The sequence below is a fragment of the Orycteropus afer genome, unplaced genomic scaffold, assembly GCF_000298275.1.
Source record: "Orycteropus afer afer isolate SDZICR_OR568_19922 unplaced genomic scaffold, OryAfe1.0 scaffold00313, whole genome shotgun sequence".
Classification (NCBI taxonomy): Eukaryota; Metazoa; Chordata; class Mammalia; order Tubulidentata; family Orycteropodidae; genus Orycteropus; species Orycteropus afer.
The window spans coordinates 1,366,037-1,391,955 of NW_006921900.1; the positions used below are offsets into that span (position 1 = coordinate 1,366,037).

The 25,919-nt window shown below is 43.2% G+C and overlaps 1 protein-coding gene across 1 annotated transcript in view; it reads right to left on the minus strand.

Annotated features, from left to right (window-relative positions):
* The window catches only part of MINAR1 (membrane integral NOTCH2 associated receptor 1), a 14,276-nt gene extending 2,942 nt beyond the window's left edge, over positions 1–11,334 (minus strand). Inside the window, exons 1-2 of the mRNA XM_007951820.1 lie at positions 9,037–11,334; positions 3,056–3,313 (exon numbers count right to left, since the gene is read on the minus strand). Coding sequence (XP_007950011.1) covers positions 3,056–3,313; positions 9,037–11,334 — 2,556 coding nt within the window. The remainder of the gene's footprint in view (positions 1–3,055; positions 3,314–9,036) is intronic.
* Between the last annotated feature and the right edge of the window lie 14,585 nt (positions 11,335–25,919).

Consider the following 25,919-nt stretch of genomic DNA (forward strand, 5'->3'; position numbering starts at 1 on the left):
TGGTGGCATAGTGTCTAAGGCATTTGACTGCTAGCCAGAAGGCTGGCAGTTCAAACCCACCAGCCACTCCTCGGAAGGAAGGTTGGGCAATCTACTTGCATAGTGATACCACCTTGGAAACGCAAGGAGGGGTCACTATGAGTCAGCTCTGACTTGATGGCAGTGAGTCTATCTGTCTGTTTATGTGGAACAGAAAGATGGACCCAATTATTTTGCTGGGAGACCGGTCTGCAGGGGCTTGGCAATGTGCCCACAAAAGTGGAGTTCAAGTTGAGCCCTGGACCAGCATCTTTCTGGACCTGGCCCCATGAAGAGAAGCTCTGGCCATAGGGATACAATCTCCTTTTCTCCCCAATCTTCCCAGGGCTGGCCTAGAAGATAAACAGTGTGCAACCATCACCTCACAGTTTGTGCCTTGTTCCCTCCAGCTCAGATAAAAGGAAATTGGCTTCCTTTCATAGCTATATACACTTTATGGGCTGAGATTCAGCCTGTGAAATAAACTATTTTTAATTAGTTCCCCCCACCCCCGCAATAACTGCAAGCTCTAATGGCACCAAGTAGCAGAGAGGTAGATAATAGCAAGGTTTCAAGGGACACAGGGAAGCATACACAATTGTTAATTAAACCCACTGCCATCGAGTCAATTCTAACTCATAGTGACCCTATTCAGACAGAGTACTGCCCTATAGGATTCCAAGGCCATAAATCTTTATGGAAGCAGACTGCCTAATCATTCTCCTGCAGAGTAGCTGGTAGGTTCAAACCACTGACCTTTGGTTAGCAGCAGAATGTCTTCACCAGTTGTTAATTAGGCCTACCAAACACTGGGAATTGAAACAGGACCCGCACCACTGACACCCTCAGTTGGGTACCACTGATGGCAGACTTATATCTGGATACCAAGGGACCCTAGGAGCTTGCCCAGATGCCAAAGCAGCACCAAGACAGCACCTGGATCTCAAAAAAGAATAAGGCAGTGCTTTTCTGCCTCCCTTGTGATGCTTCTTCATTGGCTGTGCTGCAGACATCCTCCCAAGGCAACTGAACTCTGTTTTCTCATATTTTGGGCAACTGGATACACTATAACACGATAGATAGATAGACAGATAGATAGATAGATATATAGATAGATAGACAGATAGATAGATAGATAGATATAGATATAGATATATGGCGTTTTTAAGTGATGTTACTTAAAGCTCTGTGGCCCAATTTTTAAATCTCATGTATTTAAACCTCATGAGTAAAATTGCCCCAAACCCTTCCCCACCTGTATCCAAACTTGAAAAAGATATATCTCAATCCATGGCTCATTAAATTCACCTAACCCTTTCAGACTCATCCTATGATACTAGTGAAATATTGATTATTCTACCAATTGAGCCATTCACACCTCTATTTGCTTTCTTTTGAACTTGCCTATTGTGCATGGTATTCAAATGGGTAGGGAGGGCAGCATGGCATCCATAGCAGAGCTGCACAGGGACCCATCTGGGGGAAAACCAAATCCCTCTCACATCTGCTTGTCGGCAGGACGACAACAAGAGACAAAGTGGCCTGAGGGGACAAGTGACATGCAGCACACACAGGGATATGACATGCATGAGGCGAGAGGGGCTTAGAGGGGCTCAGGGAGCCTTCAGCTGCCACTGAAAACCTCCCTTTCAAGATCTGGCCTTTCAGAGCTGTCCCTTCCCATAATTGCTGTCCTCTAAACACTGATCTAAACAAATGTCATTTCAACAATTTTTTATGACATAATGCTCCATTAAACTCCATCAACAGAAAGAACAAAAAAGCAGTGGTGTAGAGGTAACAGAAGAGAAAGAACATGAGACATGAGACTTCCTGTTGGATGGTCCAGTATGAATTTAGACATATCTGACCTGGGGCAAGTTATTAAGTTTCTAGGGCGTCCATCTCCTCATGTGTAATATGGAGAGGGCATCAGCATTCCCTGCCTCACAGGCCACTGAGGCTTGAACTGAGGGACTGGGACACAAAATTCATTGGTTCCAGCATCATAATGCCAGCCCCCAATGCCTTCTTTTTCAGTACCAACTCAATGTCAGATGCTTTGAATACATGATTTTCAATTTTCACAATCACTCTGCAAATTGGATATTATCATGCCCATTTAACAAGTGAAGGAACTGTGGCTTTGGCAAGTGATGTGACAACTCCAACACATCCAGCTAAGGAGCACTTAGAACCCAGCACCGCCGGAATCCATGGCTCTCTTCTCTCTACCACACAGCACTGTGTGGTCTGCAGCCTAACTTTGTTTTATAGCAAGGCCATTTCAGGGGAGCCCTGCCATACCAACCTCATAGGTGGCTCTCCCCAATTGCATTTTAAGTGGTATGGCCATTCTGGGGCCATCCATGATGGCACCACTAGGGATATGGCCTTACCGTGCACAAGACGAAGTCTTCAAGTGGAGGACAGGGGCTTGCTTTGTTCCTACAGGGATGTGGGGACACAGATAGATGTGGTGGGAATGGAACCAGATGGAGCTGCCCACCAAAAGAAAAGTGTGGCCAGAACCCAGCCCTGCTTGTGGGTGAACAGAACACATGCCCTCCAGCCACAACTGCATTCACAGAGCTTCGGGGGATGGCTCTTACCTGGGGCTGCTCCATATGGAAACATAATCCATAGCTTGGCTCCCACAAATATGCTTATCCCACGTGCTACATATGGAAGGAGAAATCAGCCTGTATTTCATTAAACAGTTTGGCTCGGGTCTTGTGAGCAAATATTAGAATCTGCACTTGGTACGGAGTCTTAAATGCATCTTTAGCAAATCAGATGTTGAAAAAAAGAAAAGAAAACACTTCTAAATGTTTTAAAACAAATAAGCAAAACAACAATCCCCTTGTTAAAAAAAAAAAAAATCTGCTCTATGACTTATTAAAATTCAGAATTCCATGGTGGGGGCCCAGGGAGCTAAAGGGTGGGGAGAGGGCTGGTCTACACCATCCATGATCCATTCTTGCACCTGCCAGGGTATGGCTGGGCTCCCCCCTCCCTGGGGCAGAGAAAGGCTCACCTGCAGGTCCAGAGCTGTCAGCTTGCCCTTGTCGCCTGCGTTTCGTGCATACTCTTCGATGGTCCAAGAAGGCTGGCTTCGCTTCACCTCCGCCAACTCCGTCAGCCGCATGTCAGTGTACAGCGGGTTGCTCTTCATGTGAGCCTTGAGGGAGGCGGGGTAGGGGTGAGGACTGAACACTTGTTCCACCAGGAAGCTGCTGTCTTTGGGCTGCTTGGGAAGCCGATGTTGCGGGGGGATGTCGTACTGCCTGTCTGCCTGCAGAGGGGTATAGAAAAGTCCCAAAAAGCGGCACAGACACCATCTGATTTCACAGTGCAATTACAGTTTTAATCACTAGACCACATAGGTAGCAAAATGCACTTATTTAAAACAAAGATGAGGTATACCTGAATGGTGGAAAATTCTCTGAGAAAAGATTACAATGATCATAATACTAACAACCATAACCAAACCTATTGCCCTCAAGCCGATTCCAATTCATGGAGACCCCACATGTGTCAGAGTGGAACTGTATGTGAGGTTTCCAATTTCTTTCAGAACTAGATCATCAGGCCTTTCTTCCTGAGGTGTCTAGGGATTAGCCATTGTGCCACCTAGGGACTTCCTTAATAATACTAATTAAAACAACAACAACAACAAATCCACTGCCACCAAGTCATTCGGACTCATAGAGACACTATTGGACAGAGTAGAACTGCCCCATAGGATTTCCAAGGCTGTAAATCTTTACTGAAGCAGACTGCCTCATCTTTCTTCCACTGAGCGGCTGGTAGGTTCCAACTGCTGACCTTTTGGTTAGCAGCCAAATGCTTCAACCACTGCACCACCAGAGCTCCTTAATAATACCAATAAGACCTAATATTTCTGTCCCAGAAAGAAATTATTTTATCTAATCCTCACACCATCAATATATTATTAACACCATTGTACAGTAAGGAAATTGAGTCCAGAAAGATTCCATCACCCACCCCAGGCCACACAGCTGGTAAGGAGTGGAGCAGTGCTTAGATCTGATAATCAGAGATTCTTTGCTTAACCACTGCATACAACTGCTCCCTCTTTCTTCTACTTTTTCTACCTGGTCCAGGTGAGGAAAAGATACAATTCCTTCCCTGAAGGAGCTTGCTGATGCCCCCAGGCACTATGCTGCTTCCCTGGAAAGAAGGAGCCATGCCAGAAAGTAAATATTGGGAGCCTCTAGTGATTTTTCCAGGATGCAGGGAGCTCCCTTTCAGAGACATCTGCATGGAGTTCAAGGTGAAGGGAACAGTCTGGACCATGATGGGGAAGCAGGAACATGCCAGTGATTTATATTCTCATCCTTGAGTTGCATAGCAGGGAACCCTGTTCCTAGTGAACACTGTTACACTGGGGATCTTCTGATACTATCTGATCTATCTCTAACTTCTGTGAGCCCTAAGATCTCCACATAGATTCACTTCCTCTCAGAAGCACTCCCTGAATCACCATGACTCGATCAGTATCCATCTACATGACCCCTTAACACTGTGTAAACCAGTTTCCATTGAATTTTCTCAGACTCATGCTGGCCCCATGTGTGCCAGAGAAGAACTGTGCTCCATAGGGCTTTCAATGGCTGTTTTTTAAAGCAGATTGTCAAGCTTCTCTTTCGAAGTGCCTCTGGGTGGAACCACACTTCCAACCTTTTGGTTAGCAGCCAAGTGCATTAACTATTTGTACCACCCAGAATCTTAAGACTAGGTACAGACTCCTAAATCCAGCATTTGCCACTCTGAACTATAAATGTCTATCTGCCTGTGTCCCCCACAATGGACTGTGAGTTCCTTGAAGGCATGGGAATGTCTTGTTCATATTTTCATCCACTACTTCAGCAAAATAGTACCAACACATATAAGGCATTCCATCAACATGTGTCAAAGGGATTGGATATGAAATGCATGTATAAGAAACAGAACAAAAAGAGGGTTATGTATGTGAACAATAGAAAGAGAAAAAGAAAAAAATAAGGTTGTGAGCAGAGGTGTGAGTACATAAGCAAGAGAAGGAGAATGAATTAGAGTGCTGTGAGAGTAAGTTTGTGTGTGTATGTATGTGTGTGTGTTGGATGAGCAAATGTGTGTGTATGGGGGGGGTGTATAACCATACATGTGCCCTGGGACCAGAGACATATACCCATCTACCAGCTCCTGGACCCTTTGGCTCTTGCCCAAATACAGCATAACATTTGGCCATTCCAACCACCAAGATTGCTGATGCTGATACAGAGAGCAGGATAAACACTTCCAAACCCAAACAAGAAAAGGAGGCTCTCTCTTATTTTCCAACTCACCAAGTATCTTCTAAGAGGCTTCACTGATCTTATTTATTCTGTTCATCACCACTACCTGTGCCAAGCTGGGAGCAGAGGTGTCGATAATATTAACTATAACAGCAGCCACTGTAGCCATCATTACAATTAATTGGGGGCTGACTGTATGGCCACCACTATGCTAAGGGCTACATGTGCATGATCTCCTTTAATCTTCTCAGTAATATTCCAATATTGTAGTTACAATTGTCATCATTTTATAGATGAGGAAACTAGTCAGAGAGGTAGAGCCAGGATTGGAACCCATTCTCAGTTCAAAGGTAGAAGGCTTAACTGCTATCCATGCCTACCTCCCTGTTTCTCTTCGAGGAGTTAGCATTCAAATTGGCAGTCAGTATATACATAATAGAAGATTATCTCTACTAAATCTGAACAAAGGGGATTAAAGGCTAGATATCAGAGACTAGAAATAATCCCTAAAAAAAAAGCTTGCAGAGACATATACAAGGAAAGACCTTGAGGGGAACATAAGACTTAGATCAGCACAGAGAAGGTGATCAAGATCATGTGTAGAAAGATTTGAAGGTGGCATAGCGCTAGCACTTAATTGATGCTCATTTATTAATTGCTGAATGAATGACTGAATTAATGAGCATAGCATATTTGGGATAAAGCAAGTAGACTCATCAAAGTGGAGCAGGAGGCCTGGTCTGTAATAGAGCCAGGGGAGAAAGGAGTTTGCTGGGTGGTGCAAACAGTTAACACTCTGGGCTGCAAACTGAAAGGTTGGTGGCTCAAGTCCACTGAGAGGTACCTCTGAAAAAAGGTTTGGTGATATACTTGTGAAAAATCAGCCATTGAAAACCCTCTGACTCCTAGTCCTATTCTGACATACATGGGGTCACAAACTAGTTTGAGAGAAGTAGTGAAATTCCCAGGTGCCAGAGAATAGAGGGCTTCAAAATCCTGACTAGTAGGGAACTTCCCACTGAGGCCACGGGAGCCAAGGAATAGGAGGCACCACACAACCACAGAAAGTAGAGCTTTAGGAAAGTGAGCCCAACAGTGATCAATGAAATGAGATAAAGGGTGAGGAAGATAAGTGAAGGAGATCGGTTACGAATGTGCCAAAAAATTTTAAGTGGGATATGAAAAGAGCCTGGACTTGGGCATGGAAGAGGGGAGACAGGTGGTTAATGGAAAGAAAGACAGAGATGCAAGAGGCATCATGAAAGAATAATCCACAGGGCCCACTGGCTCAATCAGATACGAGAGAGTCATGGGGAAGTCAAAGGCCAGAGTAGCCTCTTCAGTTTGAGGAGTTGCTGATGCCAGAATAGGGATAGTGAGAGGGTGCACCAGCGTTGAAGGAGTAGAAAGTCTGGTTTGGAGCCTGTAGATTTTGACACATGAGTGAGACATGCAGAGGGAACTGGTCCTTCCTAGTCTGAGATAGGGGACAAAAGCTTGTCTCTGGCCTGGGATTCATCAGCCCAGAGGTGGTAGTGAGAGCATGAGAACCTCCAACCAGGAGGAAAGGAAAAGTAGAGTCCACTCCCAGGAGGGAGAAATGGGGTCACAGAAGGCAACGGAGTAAGGAGTTATCTGGACTGGCAGATTAGCAGCCAGGCCAGGCCAGGCCAGGCCAGGGTCAGTTCATGGAGAGACTCAGCCCAGATATTAGCAACTCTGCGCTAGTTATTTCAAGCAACTCATTCTCAAACTTGTGACTATTTCTGTTCATTTTGAGGGGCTTTGATATTTTCTAGACTAGAGGCTTAACTAGTTCAGTGTAACCTGATATTCCTATAGATGACCCTAACCATTCTAGTCTTCTAAATGGCTACTTTTCAATCACATCTAAAACTCAAGGTTCCAGAAACCCTGCCAGCCCCTGGACACTAAGAGACAACAGAACCAGAGGAAAAGAACCACACATGCCCTCTCATCACAGTATAACTGCTGGTGTCTCTCCAACATGACACACTATAAGAGATTACAGGAGAGCAGAGTAGTGGCCAGCACAGATACTAGAAGGTTCTTTGATCACTAAAAGGGGGTGAGGGGTTTCTTTTCCTCCATTTTGGATGGTGCAAACTTGTGCCTAAGGCACTTGACTGCTAATCAGAAGGCTGGCGGTTCAAACCCGCCAGCCACTCCTCGGAAGGAAGATGGGGCAATCTATTTCCTTAGTGATACTGCCTCCGAAACCCAGGGAGGCATCGCTATGAGTTGGGTCCGACTCGACGGCACATAACAACAACAAGCTCCATTTGAGAAAGTCAGCCTCCTTCTCTGGCATTGAATTCTATAGCCCATACATACCATCTTCATTCCCTCTCTGTGAGTCCCAGGTCCCCTATGACCTCTAGAGTCCCCATAGGCTGCTCAATGACCTTTAAAAGCAGGGAAGGGAATTGAAACAAGCAATAAATTGAAATTTCATCACCAGAACAGGTTCACGCTAACTCATTTAGAATGAAGAATTGGAACCAAAGGCCCCACTGAAACCAATCAACTTTACTGCAAGGCACAAGACAAAGACAGAATCTGAACACATGGACAGCCCTTATTCTAAAGTTGATGGAGAGAAGCCTGCTAATATCTGGGCTGTGTCTCTCCATGAACCAACTCTGGCAAATATGCCAACTGTTCCAGCTCACATGCAAAGAGCAGAACATACTACAATGTATGAACAAAATTAAAAAGGTAAGTAAGACATCCTATTAAGAGTTGCTGCCCTTGGGGGGGTGGAGCTATGAGAAAATTATTTATCTTCTTTCCTCTACTAATCATCTATTAATCTTATAGTGAAACAACTCATACTTTTAAACAGGAACACCATGCATGCAACAGTGTACCTGTTGTTGTTGTTGTTGTTATGTGCCGTCGAGTCAGCCCTGACTCATAGCGACCCCTCCTTGGGTTTCCGAGGCAGTATCACTACGGAAGTAGGACTGCCCAACCTTCCTTCCGAGGAGTGGCTGATGGGTTTGAACCGCCAGCCATCTGGTGAGCAGTCAAGTGCCTTAGCCACTATGCTACCAGAGCTCCCAACAGTGTACCTATAAGGGGCATATTAGGTAGTTTGCTTTTAAGTCATCTCCCTTGTTTACCTTGCCTGTGTCCTACTATTTCAGAAAGGACAGGAAGATATCCTTGATGGTGCTTGCAGCCTTTGACACATCTCCCATTTTATGAAAACCTGTTCTCACACCACCTGTCCAATATCTGAACCACACTTTCTCCTGTCGGCAACTTCGCAGCAAGGGCTCCTGCTAGTGACTGACAACTTGGCAGAATAAACCACTTGCCCATGCTGTCCTCCCTTCTCCAACTTGTCCTCCCTATTCTACCAAGTCTGGATGAAAATCTAGCACACTCCCGTCTCTTTTTGAATGCAGTGTTCAAGGCTTTGAAAAATATACCAGGGCTACTGGAGAGTCTGTACTCAATTATAACCCACCCACCGCCATTGAGTTGATTCTGACTCACAGTGACCCTTTAGAAATGCCCCATAGGGTTTCCAAGACTGTAAATGTTTACAGAAGCAGACTGCCTCATCTTTCTCCTGCTGAACAGCTGGTGGATTCAAACTGCCCACCTTTTTGGCTAGCAGCCCAATTTCTTAATCACTGCACCACCAAAGCTCCTTAAACTCAATCATATGAACTTAAATTTGAATTACCTCTTTAGATTTTCGGTGCCAATCCTTATTGTCCCCAGGGCCTCTGTCTTTCAGCTCCTCTTCATTGAGGCCCACACGGTTGGTGTAAGTGATGGTGCGCCAGTCTCGGGGGGAATTGGAGATGCTGGCGATCTTGGATTCTGTAGCGCTGTTCTCCTCTGTCAGGGACCTAGAGGACGGCCTGGTGAAGAGGCTTTTTTTTAAGGCCTTGACGCGTAGGCTTTCGCTGTTGCTTCCGCTCGCATCAGAACAGCACCAGTCTGTGTTGTTCTCCAGCTTAGGTCCGTGGGAGCCATTGTGTGCACGGAACATCCGTGGGGAGGCGCTGTCGTCTGACGGAGCCTCGCTCGTCAAGGAATTCAGATCGATCTGCACGCTCACCTCAGGCTGCTGCATTTTCTGGTCCAACTTATTTAGTTTGCCCAAGACCTGGGAGATTTCTTCGCGGACGCCAGACAGCGATTCAAGCTTTCGTTCAATTTCACCGATCCTGAGCACCAGTTTGCATACACTGGTCTTCAGCTCTTCCTCCGAGTGGTGGTGGTTTTCGGGCCGGTTTCCCTTGTCTGCCTTGCTGTTGGGGATCCCGTTGGCGATCTGGGGTAGGTTGTGCTCTGGAGAACTGTCACAGTCTGACTTATGAAGCTGAGACAAGGACCCTGTGCTGTTGTAGCAGGATGACTGTATTACCCCGGTGGAGCCACTGATGCTCATGTCATCGAGAAAGCGGAAAATGTCACTGATGTCATCGCTGACAATCTCCGAGTCATCATCTGACTGCTTCATAGCATGCCTGTCGCTGTACTTGCCCTGGCCAGAGGCGCTCAAGTCTTTGCATTTCTTGGGCTCCAGCACATGCTGTTCTGTCTGGGTGCCCACACTACTGGTGTCTGAGCTGAGCTGCCCGCTGGTGCAGCTGATGCTCTTGTCCTTAAATTTTTTGACTGGTTCGTGTTTGTCCAGGTCCATGGGGGATGGGATCTCTTTAGATTTGAGTCCATTCGTTTTTGCTGCATAGCTAACAGGGAGAATCTGCGGTTGCTCTTTCGGTGCTAGGTAAGTTTGGCGCCTGTCTGGGCCTGGGAAATTAGGGGACTGGCTGCTGGAATTAGGAAAACGGAGTTTCTCCTCAGAGGGATTTCGACTGAAAAAGGACCGTTCAAAGTCAGGGACTTCTTCTGTGTTTAGGCTCCAACTTTTGGCTGGCCATGGGGTCTGCTTGCTTGGCCTCCCGGGACACCGCCGAGCTTCCTGGGCTCCCACCACTGGAGTGGGGCCGAAATACGTAGAGGCTTGGAGGTCATCTAAGCTTTCATGCTTCACACGCCTTTTGTCAGGGACTGGAGAATACATGGGGTTCAGGTACTGGCTGTTGTAGGGCATTTCAAAGCTGTGGTTAAAAAAGGGTGGCTTGTGGGACTCCTTTCGACTCTGGGGTTCCCCATGCTCACCTTCTGCTTTGCCAGCAGGGCCTACCAAACTGGGGGACACCGCCATTAGATTGTGAAAGTCCTCTTTAAAAATGTTCCTTTTCTGGACACAGGACTGGACCACGAAGGGCTCCTCATTGGAAATGAAGGTCTCCTTGATGCCCGGGTTGATGGGTAGGGAGTCCTGATCTGAAATCGACTCGTTCTCGATGTTCATGGGGAAGTAGGTCCTCTGCATCTCACAGGGTTGTGGGCTGGCAACAGAATACGGGGCCAGGGCCTGCAGCCTGTCCAGGGATGCAGCACGATTTTTCACCTCCTTGCTGACACCCAACAAGAAGTTGGGCTCAGAGGCAGGGACAAACTGCGGACAGTCCTTGCAGTCCATCTTTCGACACTTGGACGACTGCCGGGTGGGGTAACCCCGGCTGAAAGGTCGCTCGTTCAGCTCACAATTCAGGGACTCACACTCAGCCGCATTGCAGATCTCAGTGTCCGAGCGGCACGACTCGAAGGATGACTCCTTCTTGTGGACTTTCTGGCGGCTCGTAGGTAGCTTCTCCTTGGCAGCACCTCCATTCATCTGGATCAGGTTGAATATGGTCACAATGTCCGCGGCCACCATGATTTTCTTTGATTGCTGGTTATTTACAGTGCATTTCATCTTGTCTTTGAATAATGTGGCTGGAAAATTGGGATCCAGGCAAGCCGTGTAGAAGAGCACGCTTCTCAGCTTGGCAAGCTGGGACAGATCAAAGCGGCCACACAGGGATTTGCACAGGTCCTGGTAGGAAACGGTGTTTTGCTTGCTGTCCAGTTCCTCCAAGATCTTCACCAAGAAGAGAGAAGTTTCCTGATTGGCCTCCATGATTTAGAATTTCAAAGGCTTGCTGGCTACACTGAAACTTCCAGCCAGTTCTATGGTGATAATATCAAAAAAGAAAAGAGGATTATAAACACCAGTGGAGGTTTAAGTCACACCTGTTATGAACCACATAAAGAAATAAAAGGATTGGCATTCTATGTGTTTCTATAGTCTTACAATTGGGGAAAAAAAACCTAACAGGAAAAAAACACAAAAAGGAAAAATGAAATACAAGAAAAAGCTTTTTAATGATACTCTAATATGTACTTAAAATATTCATAGCCTTCAACTTAGTAATTCCCTTTCCAGGACTCTACTAGATAAGAACAACAATTCATACAGAAAGATGTTCACTGTGTTGATATTTACAGTAAAACAATAATGTTGTTGTGTGCTGTTGATTCCAGCTCATAATGACCCTACAGGACAGAGTAGAACTGCCTCATAAGGTTTCCTAGGCTGTAATCTTTATGGGTGCAGACTACCAGGTCTTTTCTCCCTTCAAAGCCACTGGTGGGTTCAAGCGAATGACCTTTTGGTAAGCACCAAGCTCTTTACCATTGCACTACCAGGCTCTTTAAAAACAATAAAAAGGGGTACATAAATAAAACATGGTGTGATACACAATCAATTTTTACAAACAGTAGAATTACATTAATGTTTATCCAAACAGTGGAATACTATTCAGCAATCAAAAGGAACAAACTGCTAACACATAAATGAATTTCAAATGTATTGTGCTTGAGTGAAAGAAGCCAGGCTCAAAGGCTTCCTATGGTATGGTTCTGTTTTAATGACGTTTTGGAAAACAGGTTGTCAGGAGCTAGATGTAAGGGGAGGGGTTGACTACAAAGGGGAATGGAGAACTTTTCCAAGATGGTGGAACTATTCTATCTCTTAATTGTAGTGGTTACATTGTTGTATATATTTTTCAAAACTCATAGAACTGTACACTAAAAGTCATACTGTGTGTGAAAAAAAAAACTCCATTGAGTCAATTCTGACTCATGGCAACCTTGTATTTGTTAGAGTAGAACTGTGCACCACAGGGTTTTTAGAGGCTGATTTTTTGGAAGTAGATCACCAGGACTTTCTTCTGAGGTACCTCTGTAGTAGTATGTAAATTACATCCTAATTCAAAAATAACATAAATGAAGCCTTTTTTGTAACAAAAGAACACTATAATATAATACTGAGTGAAAAAAATCTGAAAATACATATGTATAAATGTAGTAAGATCTGTATATGGAAATAAAATTGAAACAAATGAAAATATTGTATAGTAAAATATTAATGGTGCTTAAGTTCGAATTATAGACTATAGATTTTTTTTTTTAACTCAATCAACTTACTCCCCACTAATTTTATCAAGCAAACTTAAACATGCAGCCAAGTTTAAAGAATTTTATAGTGAAAACTCATACATCCACCATCTGGATTCTACCATTAACATTTTACTTTATTTCCTTTATCACATATCTATCCATCTATCCATCTTCAAGCCATCTTATTTTATTTTATGCACTTCAAAGTAAACTGCAGACATCCGTATACTTCCCCCTAACCTTGTCAGCATGTATATCATTAACCCAAGTTCAGTAATTGTTTACAGTTTTCCTTTTAATGTAAAATTTACATGCACTAATCTTAAATATGCATTTGCTGAAATTTTGATAAATACATATACCAGTGTAGCCAAAACCCTATAAATATATAGCAGGTTCCCATTGCCCCAGAAGGTTTCCTCATGGTCCTCCCAGTCAACACTTTTCTTATTTTTTTATAGGTGTCTTTAATTTTTTCTTTATCATTTTCTGTCTTTTCTAAAATTTCTACAGTGAACATGCATTACTTTGGAACCACAGAACAATAATAAACTTTATTTTAAAATGAAAAGAAAAAGCTACATTAACTAATCTGAGGTAAGAAAACTAAAAACATAGACCAAACGTTTAACAAAACTTCATAAGAGAAGGTAAAGCTCCTTCTTAATAAACATGAATGTAGCCTCTGCGAATTACAAAGACACATTATATTTTATCCCATTAGCTTCCTCAAGAGACATCTTGCTTTTAAAAAAAGTATATTTTAACAGTGGACTTGCTGATTTTAAAACAGACTCAGTCTCTGTATTCCAAGGCAACTTCATATTTCCTTTGGGTTAAATTTTACCAGACTTAGGCAATAGGCTCACACTCATCCCAACTGCTTTGTTATTGTTATGTGCCATTGAGTCGGACCGACTCATAGTGAGTCCTCCTTGGGTTTCCAAGGCAGTATCACTATGGAAGTAGATTGCCCAACCTACCTTCCAAGGAGTGGCTGGTGGGTTTGAACCGCCAGCTTTCTGGTTAGCAGTCAAGTGCCATAGGCACTAGGCTACCAGAGCTCCCCATCCTAATTGTAGCCACTCCCTATACCTATAAATCAGCTGCCTTAGAGTTAATTCCAACTCATAATGGCCCCACATGTGTCAGAGTAGAACTGTGCTCCACAGAATTTTTAGTGGCTAATATTTCAGAAGTAGATCACCAGGCCTCTGGGTAGACTGGAACCTCCAACTTTTGATTAGCAGCCCAGCTAATCCATTGGCATCACCCAGGGACTCCCTACAGGTTTCTATAAATATTACCATGGTCCGTTCCATGAATGTCGATACAGATTTGCAGAGACCAGTGGTTTGGATTTTATTGTATGTAAGTGAAAAGAGATCAGGCATGTTCAGGATAGTTATGTCCACAGACAATATCACTTGTCTGCCAATTTGATGTACTGTGGTGGCTTGCATGTTGCTGTGAGGCTAGAGGTATTTCAAATACCAGCAGGGTCACCCATGGTGGTCATGTTTCAGTGGAGCTTCCAAACCAAGACAGACTGGGAAGAAGGATGGAAAAAGTTGGCCAGTGAAAACCTTATGAGTAGCAGTGAAACATTGTCTGACATAGTGCCAGAAGATGAGCTCCTCAAGTTGGAAGGCACTCAAAAAACAACTGAGAAAGAGCTGCTTCCTCAAAGTAGAGTCAGCCTTAATGACTTGAATGGGGTAAAGCTTTCAGGACTTTCATTTGCTGATGGGGCACAACTCAAAATGGGAAGAAATAGCTGCAAACATTCATTAATAATTGAAACATGAAATGTACAAAGTATGAATCTAGGAAAATTGGAAGTTGTCAAAAATGAAATGGAACACATAAAGATTGGTACCCTAAACAATAGCTGAAATGGACTGGTATTGGTCATTTTGAATCAGATAATAATATGATCTACTATGCTGCGAATGACAAATTGAAGCATTCATCATCAAAAACAACATTTCAAGATCTACCCTGAAGTACTATGCTGTCAGTGATAGGATAATATCCATACACCTACAAGGAAGACCAGTTAATACTGTTGTTGTTGTTGTTGTTATATAAATTTGAATAATAGTTAATACTGTTGTTGTTGTTGTTGTTATGTGCCGTCGAGTCGGCCCCGACTCATAGCGACCCCTCCTTGGGTTTCCGAGGCAGTATCACTACAGAAGTAGGATTGCCCAACCTTCCTTCCGAGGAGTGGCTGGTGGGTTTGAACTGCCAGTCTTCTGGTTAGCAGTCAAGTGCCCTAGGCACTATGCTACCAGAGCTCCTAAGTTAATACTACTATTATTCAAATATATACACTAACCACTAAAGCCAAAGATGAAGAAATTGAAGATTTTTACCAACTTCTACAGTCTGAAGTTGACCAAACATGCAATCAAGATGGATTGATTATTGCTGGTAATTAGAATGTGAAAGTTGGAAACAAAGAAGAATCATCGGTAATTGGAAAATATAGCCTTGGTGACAGAAATGACACTGGAGATCACATGATAGAATTTTGTAAGACTAATGACATGTTGTTGTTGTTGGGTGCAGTAGAGTCATCTCTGACTCATAGCGACCCTATGCACAGCAGAATGAAACACCGCCTGGTCCCGTGCCAGCTCCGTGATCCCAGCTATACTTGAGCCCACTGCCACAGCCACTGTGTCAATCCATCTCATTGAAGGCTTTCCCCTCTTTTGTCAACCCTCTACCTTACCAAGCATGACATTCTTCTTCAGGGAATGGCCCCTTCTGACAACAAGACCAAAGTAGGTAAGATGAAGTCTGGCCATTCTCACTTCCAAGAAGCATTCCAGCTGCACTTCGTCCAGGGCAGATTTGTTAGTTCTTTTTGTAGTCCATGGTTCTTTCAGCATTCTTTGCCAGCACCACATCTCAAGAACATCAATTCTTCTTCCGTCTTCTTTATTCATTGTCCAGCTCTCACATGCATATGAGGCAATTGAAAATATCATGGCTTGTGTCAGACACACCCTAGTCCTCAAGGAGACATCTTTGCTCTTCAGCACTTGAAAGAGGTCCTTTGCAGTTGACTTGCCCAGTGCCATACATCATCTGATGTCCTGACTGCTACTTCCATTGGCATTGATTGTGGAACCAAGCAATGTGAAGTCTTTGACAAGTTCAATCTTTTCTCTGTTTATCATGATGCTGCATACAGATCCAGTTGTGAGAAGTTTTGTTTTCTTTTTATTAAGATGTAATCCATACTGCAGACTGTGTTCTTCAATCTTCATCAGTAAGTGCCTCAAGTCATCATCACTTTCAGCAAACAAAGTTGTGTCATCAGCATATCGCAGGTTGTTAATGATTCTTCCTCCAATCCTGATACCACGTTTTTCTTCATATAGTCCAGCTTCTCGGATTATTTGCTCAGCATATAGATTGAATAAGTAGGGGAAAAGGATACAACCCTGATGCATTCCCTTCTTGATTTTAAACCACGCAATGTCACCTTGTTCTGTTCGAATGACAGCCTCCTTGTCTATGTACAGGTTCCTCATGAATATAATTAAGTGTTCCAATGACATATTCATTATAAATACCTCTTCCAACACATTAATGGGGACTATATACATGGATCTTGCCAGATGGAATACACAGAAATCAAATCCATTACATCTGTGGAAAGATGTAATGGAGCTCAACATCATCAGTCAAAATAAGGCCCCAGGAGCTGACTATAGAACAGACCATCAATTGCTTATATGCAAGTTCAAGTTGAGGCTGAAGAAAATTAAAAGAAGACCACAAGATCCAAAATATGACCTTGGTTTTATCCCACCTGAATTTAGAAACCATCTGAAGAACAGCATTGAACATCAGCGGCCAAGGACACACTGACTTGTGGGATAACATCAAGAACATCATATATGAAAAAAGCAAAAAGGTATTAAAAAGACAGGAAAGGAACAAAAGACCAAAATAGATGTCAGAGAGACTCTGAAACTTGTTGAACAGAGAGTAGCTACAGCAAATGGAAGAAATGAAATAAAAGAGATGAACAGATTTCAAAGGATGTCTCAAGAAGACAAATTAAAGTATTATAATGAAATGTGCAAAGATCTGGAATTAGAAAAACAAAAGGGAAGAACATGCTCAGCATTTCTCAAGCTAAAAGAAGTGAAGAAAACATTCAAGCATAGTATAGCAATACTGAAGGATTCTGTGGGCAAAATATTGAACTATGCAGGAAGCATCAAAAGAAGATGAAAGGAATACACAGAGTCACTGTACCTAAAAGAATTGGTGGACGTTCAACCATTTCAGGATGTAACATATGATCAAGAACCAATGGTACTGAAGGAAGAAGTCCAAGCTGCATCGAAAAAATTTGCAAAAAACAAGGCTTCAGTAATTGACAGAATATCCACTGAGATGTTTCAACAAACAGATACAGCACTAGAGGCACTCACTTATTTATGCCCAGAAATTTGGAAGATAGTTATCTGGCCAACCAACTGGAAGAGATAGATATCTGTGCCCATTCCAAAGAAAGATGATCCAACAGAAAGCAGAAATTATGAAACCATATCAGTAATACCACACACAAATAAAATCTTCCTGAAGATAATTCAAAAATGGTTGCAGCAGTATATTGACAGGGAACTTCCAGAAACTCAAGCTAGATTCAGAAGAGGACGTGAATCTAGGGATTTAATTGCTGAAGTCAGATAGATATTGGCTGAAGGCAAAGAATACCAGAAGGAGTTTTACTTGTGTTTTATTGACTATGCAAAGGCATTTGATTGTGTGGATCATAACAAATTATGGATAACGTTGCAAAGAATGGGAATTTCAGAGCACTTAATTATGCTCATGAGGAACCTATTCATAGACCAAGAGACTGTTGTTCAAACAGAACTAGAAGATAGTGAATGGTTTAAAATCAGGAAGGGTGTGGGTTAGCATTGTACCTTTCATCATATTTATTCAATATGTTTGCTGAGCTAAGAATCTGGGAAGCTGAACTATCTGAAGAAAAATGTGGCATCAGGATTGGAGGAAGACTCCTTAAAAACCTGCAATATACAGATGACACACCTTGCTTGCTGAAAGTGAAGAAGACTTGCATCACTTACTGATGAAGGTCCAAGACTACAGTCTCCAGTATGGATTGCATCTCAACATAAAGAAAACAAAAATCCCCACAACCAGACCAATAAACCAACTCACAATAAATGGAGAAAAGATTAAAGCTGCCAGGGATTTCATTTTACTTGGATCCACAGTCAACACCCATGGAAGCAGCAGTCAGGAAATCAGCTGTCATACTGCACTGGGAAAATCTGCTGCAAAAGACCACTTTGAAGTGTTAAGGAGCAAAGATGTCACTTTGAAAACTAAGGCACATCTAACCCAAGTCATGGTATTTTCAATCATCTCAAATGTATGTGAAAGCTGGACAATAAATAAGGAAGACCAAAGAAGAGTTGATGACTTTGAATTGTGGTGTTGGCAAAGAATACTGAAAACACCATCGACTGCCAGAACAAACAATCTGTCCTGGAAAAGTGCAGCCAGAATGGTCCTTGGAAACGAGAACAGCTAGACTTCACCTCACCTACTTTGTTATTCTGTCAGAAGGGACCATTTTCTGGAGAAGGATATCATGTTTGGTAAAATAGACAGTGAAAAAGAGGAAGACCCTCAACAGGATGGATTGACACAATGACTGCAATAATGGACTCAATTATAGCAAGGATTGTGAGGATGGTGCAGGACCAGGCAGTGTTTCATTCTGTTGTACGTAGAGTTGCTATGAGATGGAGCCAAGTAGACAGCACCTAACAACAACAACAAAGAGGAAAGAATCCCTGAGTGGTTCTGCTCTTGCCTGGAACACATCACTGGGAAACCCACATGCCCAGCCCAGCACTCCCTGCCCTGCCCTAGCCATCTAATCCATCTGATAAAAGCATTCTGTGTCAGAAAGTTCTGGTTGGGTAAATGTGAGGACAACCTGTCATGCTTGGGCTTCAAGTAAGTAAACAAGCACAGAAATCAGAGTGAAGGACAAATGAATGTAATTTAGGGAGCAGCAGCTACAACTCATGCACTTCGTATTTTATGGTTTTGGTGAACAAAGCATTTTCACACATACCTTTTCTTTAGTCCTCATAACAACCCTGTGAGGCAATCTTATTTTTACTCTCTGGCATGTGAGGAAATAGACTTGAAGAACTTAAGGGACCAGCATCTGGGAACAAGGAAAATGAAGGCAGGTCTTCTAGCCTAACCCCATGCTTGTGCCCTACCTTGAGCCACTCAGAAAAACCCAAGACTCTACTACCTTGGGAAGCTTTCTCAACTTTCTATCCTACTGTGCATGGCTAAAGAATTAATCCCAGATCAAAAGAAATTATTTGGAAAACCAAGGTCAATGTCTTCTGAAGTGAATAAAGGAAACACAAACAATATGGTGAAGCAAGTTTTTTTTTTTTTTTTTTTAATCAAAAGTGAAGTTAGGGGGTTTTATGGATGGACCTCGGGGACCAGGCATGTGTCCCCTCAAAAAGGATACATGGATGCATGGATGCCAAATGTGCATACAATCATGAATCATCAATAGAGGAACACCACACAAATTTTCTACAATACCAAAACCAAAAACCAAACTCACTGCCCAACCTCCCTTTTGAGGAGTGGCTGGTGGGTTTGAACCGCCAGCCTTCTGGTTAGCAGTCAAATGCCTTAGGCACTATGCTACCAGAACTCCTTTTCTACAATGTTGTTGTTGTTGTTGTTATGTGCCGTCAAGTCGGGCCCCGACTCATAGCGACCCCTCCTTGGGTTTCCGAGGCAGTATCACTACGGAAGTAGGATTGCCCAACCTAAAAAAGGGTAGGAGTAAGAGGATAAAGCAGGAGTAAGAGGAGAAAACCAGGTTCACAGGGTTGCATGCAGCCACTGGCAGGCTACCTCATTTGCCTGCACAAACAACTTTGTGAGATAAGGGAGATGATCCCATTTTACAGATGAGGAAACTGACGCACTAAGAAGGGAAGGGACTATACATCCAGAGAGGTGAAGTGAGCTGCCTAGGGTCCAATGCTGGGTCAGGGGCCCAAGTGGACTAAACCCCAGGTCTTCTGAGGCTATTGAAGGAGCACCAGGCTCAATTGCATGCCAGGAAGAGCAAATCACCACCACATGACAGAATGGATGAGATGAGGGAGGAAAGAAACTGCAGCAGACTGACTGCCTACTATGCACAGCAGCAGCAGCGTTGGGGCTTTACAAGAAATCTTGACAACAGCCTGGAGAGGGAGGCACCCACCTTCCTATCTCTATGCCAAAGCAATGAGGAAAATGAAGCTAGAGAATTCCACAGGGAGGGAGCTACATGAACTGAAGCCAAGTCGGGTTAAATCCAAAACCCAGGCTCTTTACACAATGACAAAAGACCAAGCGAGAAAGATCAGTCAGAAATTTCTGGGGCCTAAAAGCCACTCCTCAGAAGGAAGATGGGGCAATCTACTTCCATAGTGATATCGCCTTGGAAACCCAAGGAGGGGTCGCTGTGAGTCGGGTCTGACTCGAGGGCACATAACAACAACAACAACAACAACAAGAGTCAAATTCATATGTAACATGGGTGGTTGCATAAACACATACAAAATCACATGTAGATACACAGTCACACACACTCAGACACAGACACACCATATACACTTACACAGAGACACAGTCATCATGCACACATTCACAGACACACACATACACAGAAAGACACACACTCACATGCAGACACACTCACACACACTCATATACACACACTAACAGACACACACAGGCATATAGATACACTCACAGAGATAGTTACATACACATACATAGACACATAGTCACACACATAGACAATCACAGAAACACACAGATATGCACTGACATATACACATCCCACATACATACTCACCCAGACACACTCACATTCAGATCCACATACTCACACAGATACACTCACATGAAGACACACACTCATAGATGCACAGAGATACAGTCACTCCCCACTCACACACAGAAACACAGATATAAGCGCACATTCATACATACTCATCCCACAAACTCAGATACTTCCATACTCCCACATGTACACACATATTTATATACCCTCACATACATGCACATATCCATGCACACACACAGCACAGACACCCTCACTCATACCATTTTACTCTTAGATATCTCTTAGGTCTGCCTTAAGGCTTTTAACATTCTTAAGCTCCCAGCACAGCTTGATGCCTCTTTGGGAAAAGGCCAAGGGGCCAACAAATTCACACTCCCTGTGTCCCAGAGAATGCTGCACATGGCCTACCACCAGCAGCTCTCTCATTAATTACCATAAATATCTGAAGGCAGCAAGCATTAGCAGCAAAGGCTGCAGGCATCTCCCCTGGGGAAAAAAAGCTCCAAAGGGGTTCCAAAAGGTGAATTGAGGGACACCCACCTTACATACCCTCTGGAGCTTCTCATTGAGTGTCAGCCTCACCCCGCCCCCAAGCATGAGGAGCTGGTGAGTAACTGGGATCTGGGAATCCGGAGCCCAGAGGGGGTTTGTCTACAGGGCATCAGGACCCCACCAGGCCCCACTGATAACTGACTCACCTCATAGCCCAGCCCTCCCTGCCCCTGCATCTCCTGCAGACCACATTGCATTTCCCAAAGGGAGGCCTGCCTGCACATCACACTCCTCCTGGAGCATCCCCCTGGGGCCAGATTAAGGCATGTGAGGGCCCTAAACACTGATAATCTGTGGTGCCCCCTCCTCTGCTTACTCACGCATTCAAAGGGGATATGTGTTTTATATGTGTGTATGTGTGTGTATCATAGCTAGCCATTACGTAACTTTTTAAATGTGACTATAATACTAACGATTGAACACAAAAGTATGCCATATTACATGTGAGTTAAACATTTACCTCAAGTAGACACACGCCCTGGAGAGAACAATCATGGGAGAAGGAAGGGCTGCTTATGCACAGGGAGATAGCTCAGGGTGCAGAAGAGTATGAAGGGATGGACACTGGGAGGAGGTAACTATGGAGAGGAAGTGGGAGGGGAGCTGCTGCATTGTAAATTTTGGTCAATGACATGAGACAAAGTATATGTGAACTGCTGTATGAAAAGTGAATTTACTCTGTAAATCTTCACCCAAATCCTAATAAAAAAAAAAAGAAAGAAAGAAAGAAAAAAAAAGTATGCCATATTAGCAGAATGAGATGAACTGGATTATGAAATTTTTAATGTATGTGGGGTACTAATATTTGTATTATATATACCTTCTATACAAATACTATTCTATATATTCTACAACAAAGAAAATGAGTCAGAGGACTTAGTTCTTTCAACAATCAATATAAAATTCTGTTGATCTCCCAAAATGAAAAATTAATTTTTACCAATTTTGCTTTAAACAGCTCATACTTTAATGTTGATGCTTGTTTTGTAATAAATGCCATAATTATAAATTACACACATGCTAGTATTATATTAAGTGTATGCTACATTGTGTCCATATATATGCCAAACATATTTTAAAGTTATAAATATTATTGTTTACAAAACTTAGGACAACTCTGTATGTAGATTGATACAATTAAAAAATAACTTGATTGAATTCATTGCATTTGTTGACTTATTCATGTTCCCTGGCTTTTGCATGTCAGTTGGGACTGAAGTTTCCATTGGTTGTTTACCAGGATGTACACAAGAGCATACCTGTCATGGATTGAATTGTGTCCCCCCAAAATATCCGTCAACTTGGCTGGGCCATGATTCTTAGTGGTCTGGCAGTTTGCAATGATGTAATTATCCCCCATCATGTGATCTGATATGATCAGCCAATCAGTTGTAAGGGGATTAGGGTGGGATGCAACACTCTTACTCAGGTCACAGTCCTGATCCAATGTAAAAGGACAGAACCTGAGGTGTGGCCTGCATCATCTTATTATATCTTGTAACAGATAAAAGAAGAAAGAAGCGGGCAGAGGAGGGACCTCAGTACCACCAAGAGAGAAGACCCAAGAGTAGAGCACATCCTTTGGACCTGGGGTCCCTGTGCTCAGAACCTCCTAGACTCAGGGGAAGATGGATGCTAAGACACAAGGAGATCTCCAAGAGACACTGGGCCCACCAATGTTGAAAAGAGACAAGTACATTTCCCCAGAGCCGAGCTAAAAAAGCCTTCCCTTAGAGCCGGCGTCCTGAATTCAGGCTTCCAGTCTCCTAAACTGTGATAGAATAAATTTCTGTTTGTTAAAGCTATACCTTGTGGTATTTCTGTTATAGCAACACTATATAGATATCTAAAACAGTTCCTTACAGCTGTAACAATGGATTTAATTAACAACATAAAGTCTTGATTCCATCATCTGTAAAAGGATTAAATAGCAAGCACATATAAAGCACTTATTGTATTTTTTCATATATAATACACTCAGGTAAATAAAATGCACATGCATATAACACATATAGAAACTAGCAGATAAAGGGATTGCATGGTTTGCAAAAATGTATAACATACATGTTATTTGAGTAACAATGTGATAATAAAGTGCCTCACACATGACAACCATTCAACAAATGACAGCTGTCACTCATGGTAATAACTATGGTGGTAGAAATACTAGCAGTTGAATAGTCAGTTTGTGCCTTGCAGTGCCTCCTGCAGGTCCTTAAGGAGAACTAAGTGAATATTTTTGGAAAAATGATTGCATTCTGTACAAAGAGCAAGATACACCTGCCTGAATTAGGATTTTGACCTATATTTACATTTCAATCTTGTAAAAGGTTTTCAGTTTCCCACTGTAGAAAACCTGTCTTCCATCACATGATTTCAGGGACCCTCATTAGATCCATGAGTTATTGGCTCTGTCTTGATTTCTCACCACCTTAGAGGAACTATAATGAGGTAGTTGTGTGGCTTGTTATTCACTTCTTTTTAAAATAAGAGGTAAGGTCATAAACTGATTCCATAAGGACATTCTGAAAGCCATGTCTTGAATTACCCACTCAGAAAATGGGGCTAACCTCTCAGCCCTCCATCACACCCTCCAAGCCTAACAAGGCCCTCTTATCACCTACTTGGCACTCACCTCATTTATCTGTCTCATATTTCCTTTAAGCTTATGTAGACATTCAGTCTTTCAACCCCTTCCTCTGAGCATGCAGCATGGGCATGGCACTGTGTTAGGCACAGCTGAAGAAGATGAAGGTGCTGCCCTCACAAAGCCCACAGCCTTGGAGAAGAAAACACACCAGGGACAGGGCTGGTGGGACCAGGGAACATGTGTCGTAAGGCCCTCATTTTTATAGGTGGGAAAACTGAGGCCCTGCGAAGGACAGGCCTTTTCAAAGGCAAGAATGAGTGGTAGAACCAGTCCCAGGACCTAAGGCTGTTGAGACCTAGCCCTCTGCTACTGGATGTAACAAGCCTCCAGGAACAATGCCAGTCTCCTCTGTTGAGCGAGAACAAGGAGCTGGGAACCCAGGTAAGCATGGGAAGAATTCCAGTCACAGGGGAAAAAAAGATGCTGGCTTCATAGAGGAGGTACCATCTGCAATGGCCTCAAAGACTGAAGAGAAGAAAGTGTTTGATTAGTTAGGGGAGGGGGACAGAGAGGCCAATCCAGGTAGAAGGCAAGAGGCATGAAGATGTAGGGAGACACAGGGAGTCTGAACTTTTTGTCAGGATGGATAGAGGGTGGTGAAGCTGGACAAGCAGGCTGGGGTTTGGATACAGCAAAACACTTACTTCTGTCCTAAGAGTCTGGACTGGATTCTGCAGCAACAAGGAGCTATGAACTGGTAGAACAGGTGCTGGAGGGGATCAGATCTTGGGGTATGAAGAGCTCTTCAGTCAACTGGATGCCCCAAAAAATGGTGTTCTGCTGACTGGGAATCAATATGCCCTCCTTTCTTCAGAACCTCTTGCATGTGGGCAGCCAAGGGGAGACTCCAGGCCCTTCCAACTCCAGCTCTAGGGCTGTTTCCAGACTATTGAATAGTCTGTAGCTTTGGGAAGGCAGGAACAGATGCCTGCTTCCTCACCACCACCACCCCCCCCCCACTACCCGATGGCACCTTGTTCATTACTCATGTCACACTCTGGGCATGATAAATGTTCCTGACTTCCACTCTACAAGGCTAAAATGAATGTTCACCTTTTCGTACCTTTATACATTTTTAACTGTTCAAAATGTTGACATGGGATATTGATCAAATTGAGCAGAAAAAAGAGAGATGATTTAAGAACATAATTTGCAACATTGCTTCTTGAATCTTTGGACAAAAAGACAAGCTCTCTGCATGTCATTTCTACCAACTCCCTTAAAGGTTTAATCTCCCCTTCAGCCACCGATAACCCTAAAGTCTGATGAGAATGAATGATATAAAGCCTTAACTGGATTAGTAAAATTCAGTTATAAAATGTTCTTTTTAAAGCTTTCTCCTATGCCATAATATATCAATCTTTCAAAAACTGAAATAATGTGCAGAGACGTAACATGGCCACAATGTTCTCACTCATGCTCGTGGACAGCAGCATGCTCCAAGAGAATTGCTCTGCAGTGTTTGTGTGGTTCCTGGCTTGGTTTTGATCTGCCTGTTGTTTTTCTCCAGGATGGTGCTTACTACTGGGATTCAGTGAAACCCTGGATTTAATGAAATGATGAAAGAAGAGTATTCATCTAGGAATCTGAAATTTGTGGTCGGGAATTTCTACATTCACTTTTGTTCTTTCTAATAAAATTTCGAACTGAAAGGAAACTCTTTTTCTCTCAGAGGCAGCTTTCCTCCACAAAAAAAACACTGCTAAAGAGGGCAATAAGGGGTTGGGAAGGGGGCTATGCTTCTGTTTGCCGAGATGTATCCTCGCAGAGCTCAACCCTAGTGCAAAGCCCTTGATTAAGAAGTCAAGAAATTATGATGCAATTTCCAGTTTAGAAGATGTGAAAACCCTCCCATTACAAACACCTAGAAGCGCTGGTTAAAAGAGAATTTCTTTTCCTTAAAGTGCATAGCTAAGCTTACAAGAGAGCAGGGTAAATGCTTAGGTGCCAGGAACAAAGAATAGGCTGAAAATTACAGAGGTAAGCAGGACAGTTGGTCTCTGGCTGCCCTAGGGAACTGAAAAGGGGTGTGTACCCTACTAAGGAAGAATAGAAGAGGCCCTTTCAGGAGATGGGAGTGGAAACACAGACGTCTGCATGAAGCTGG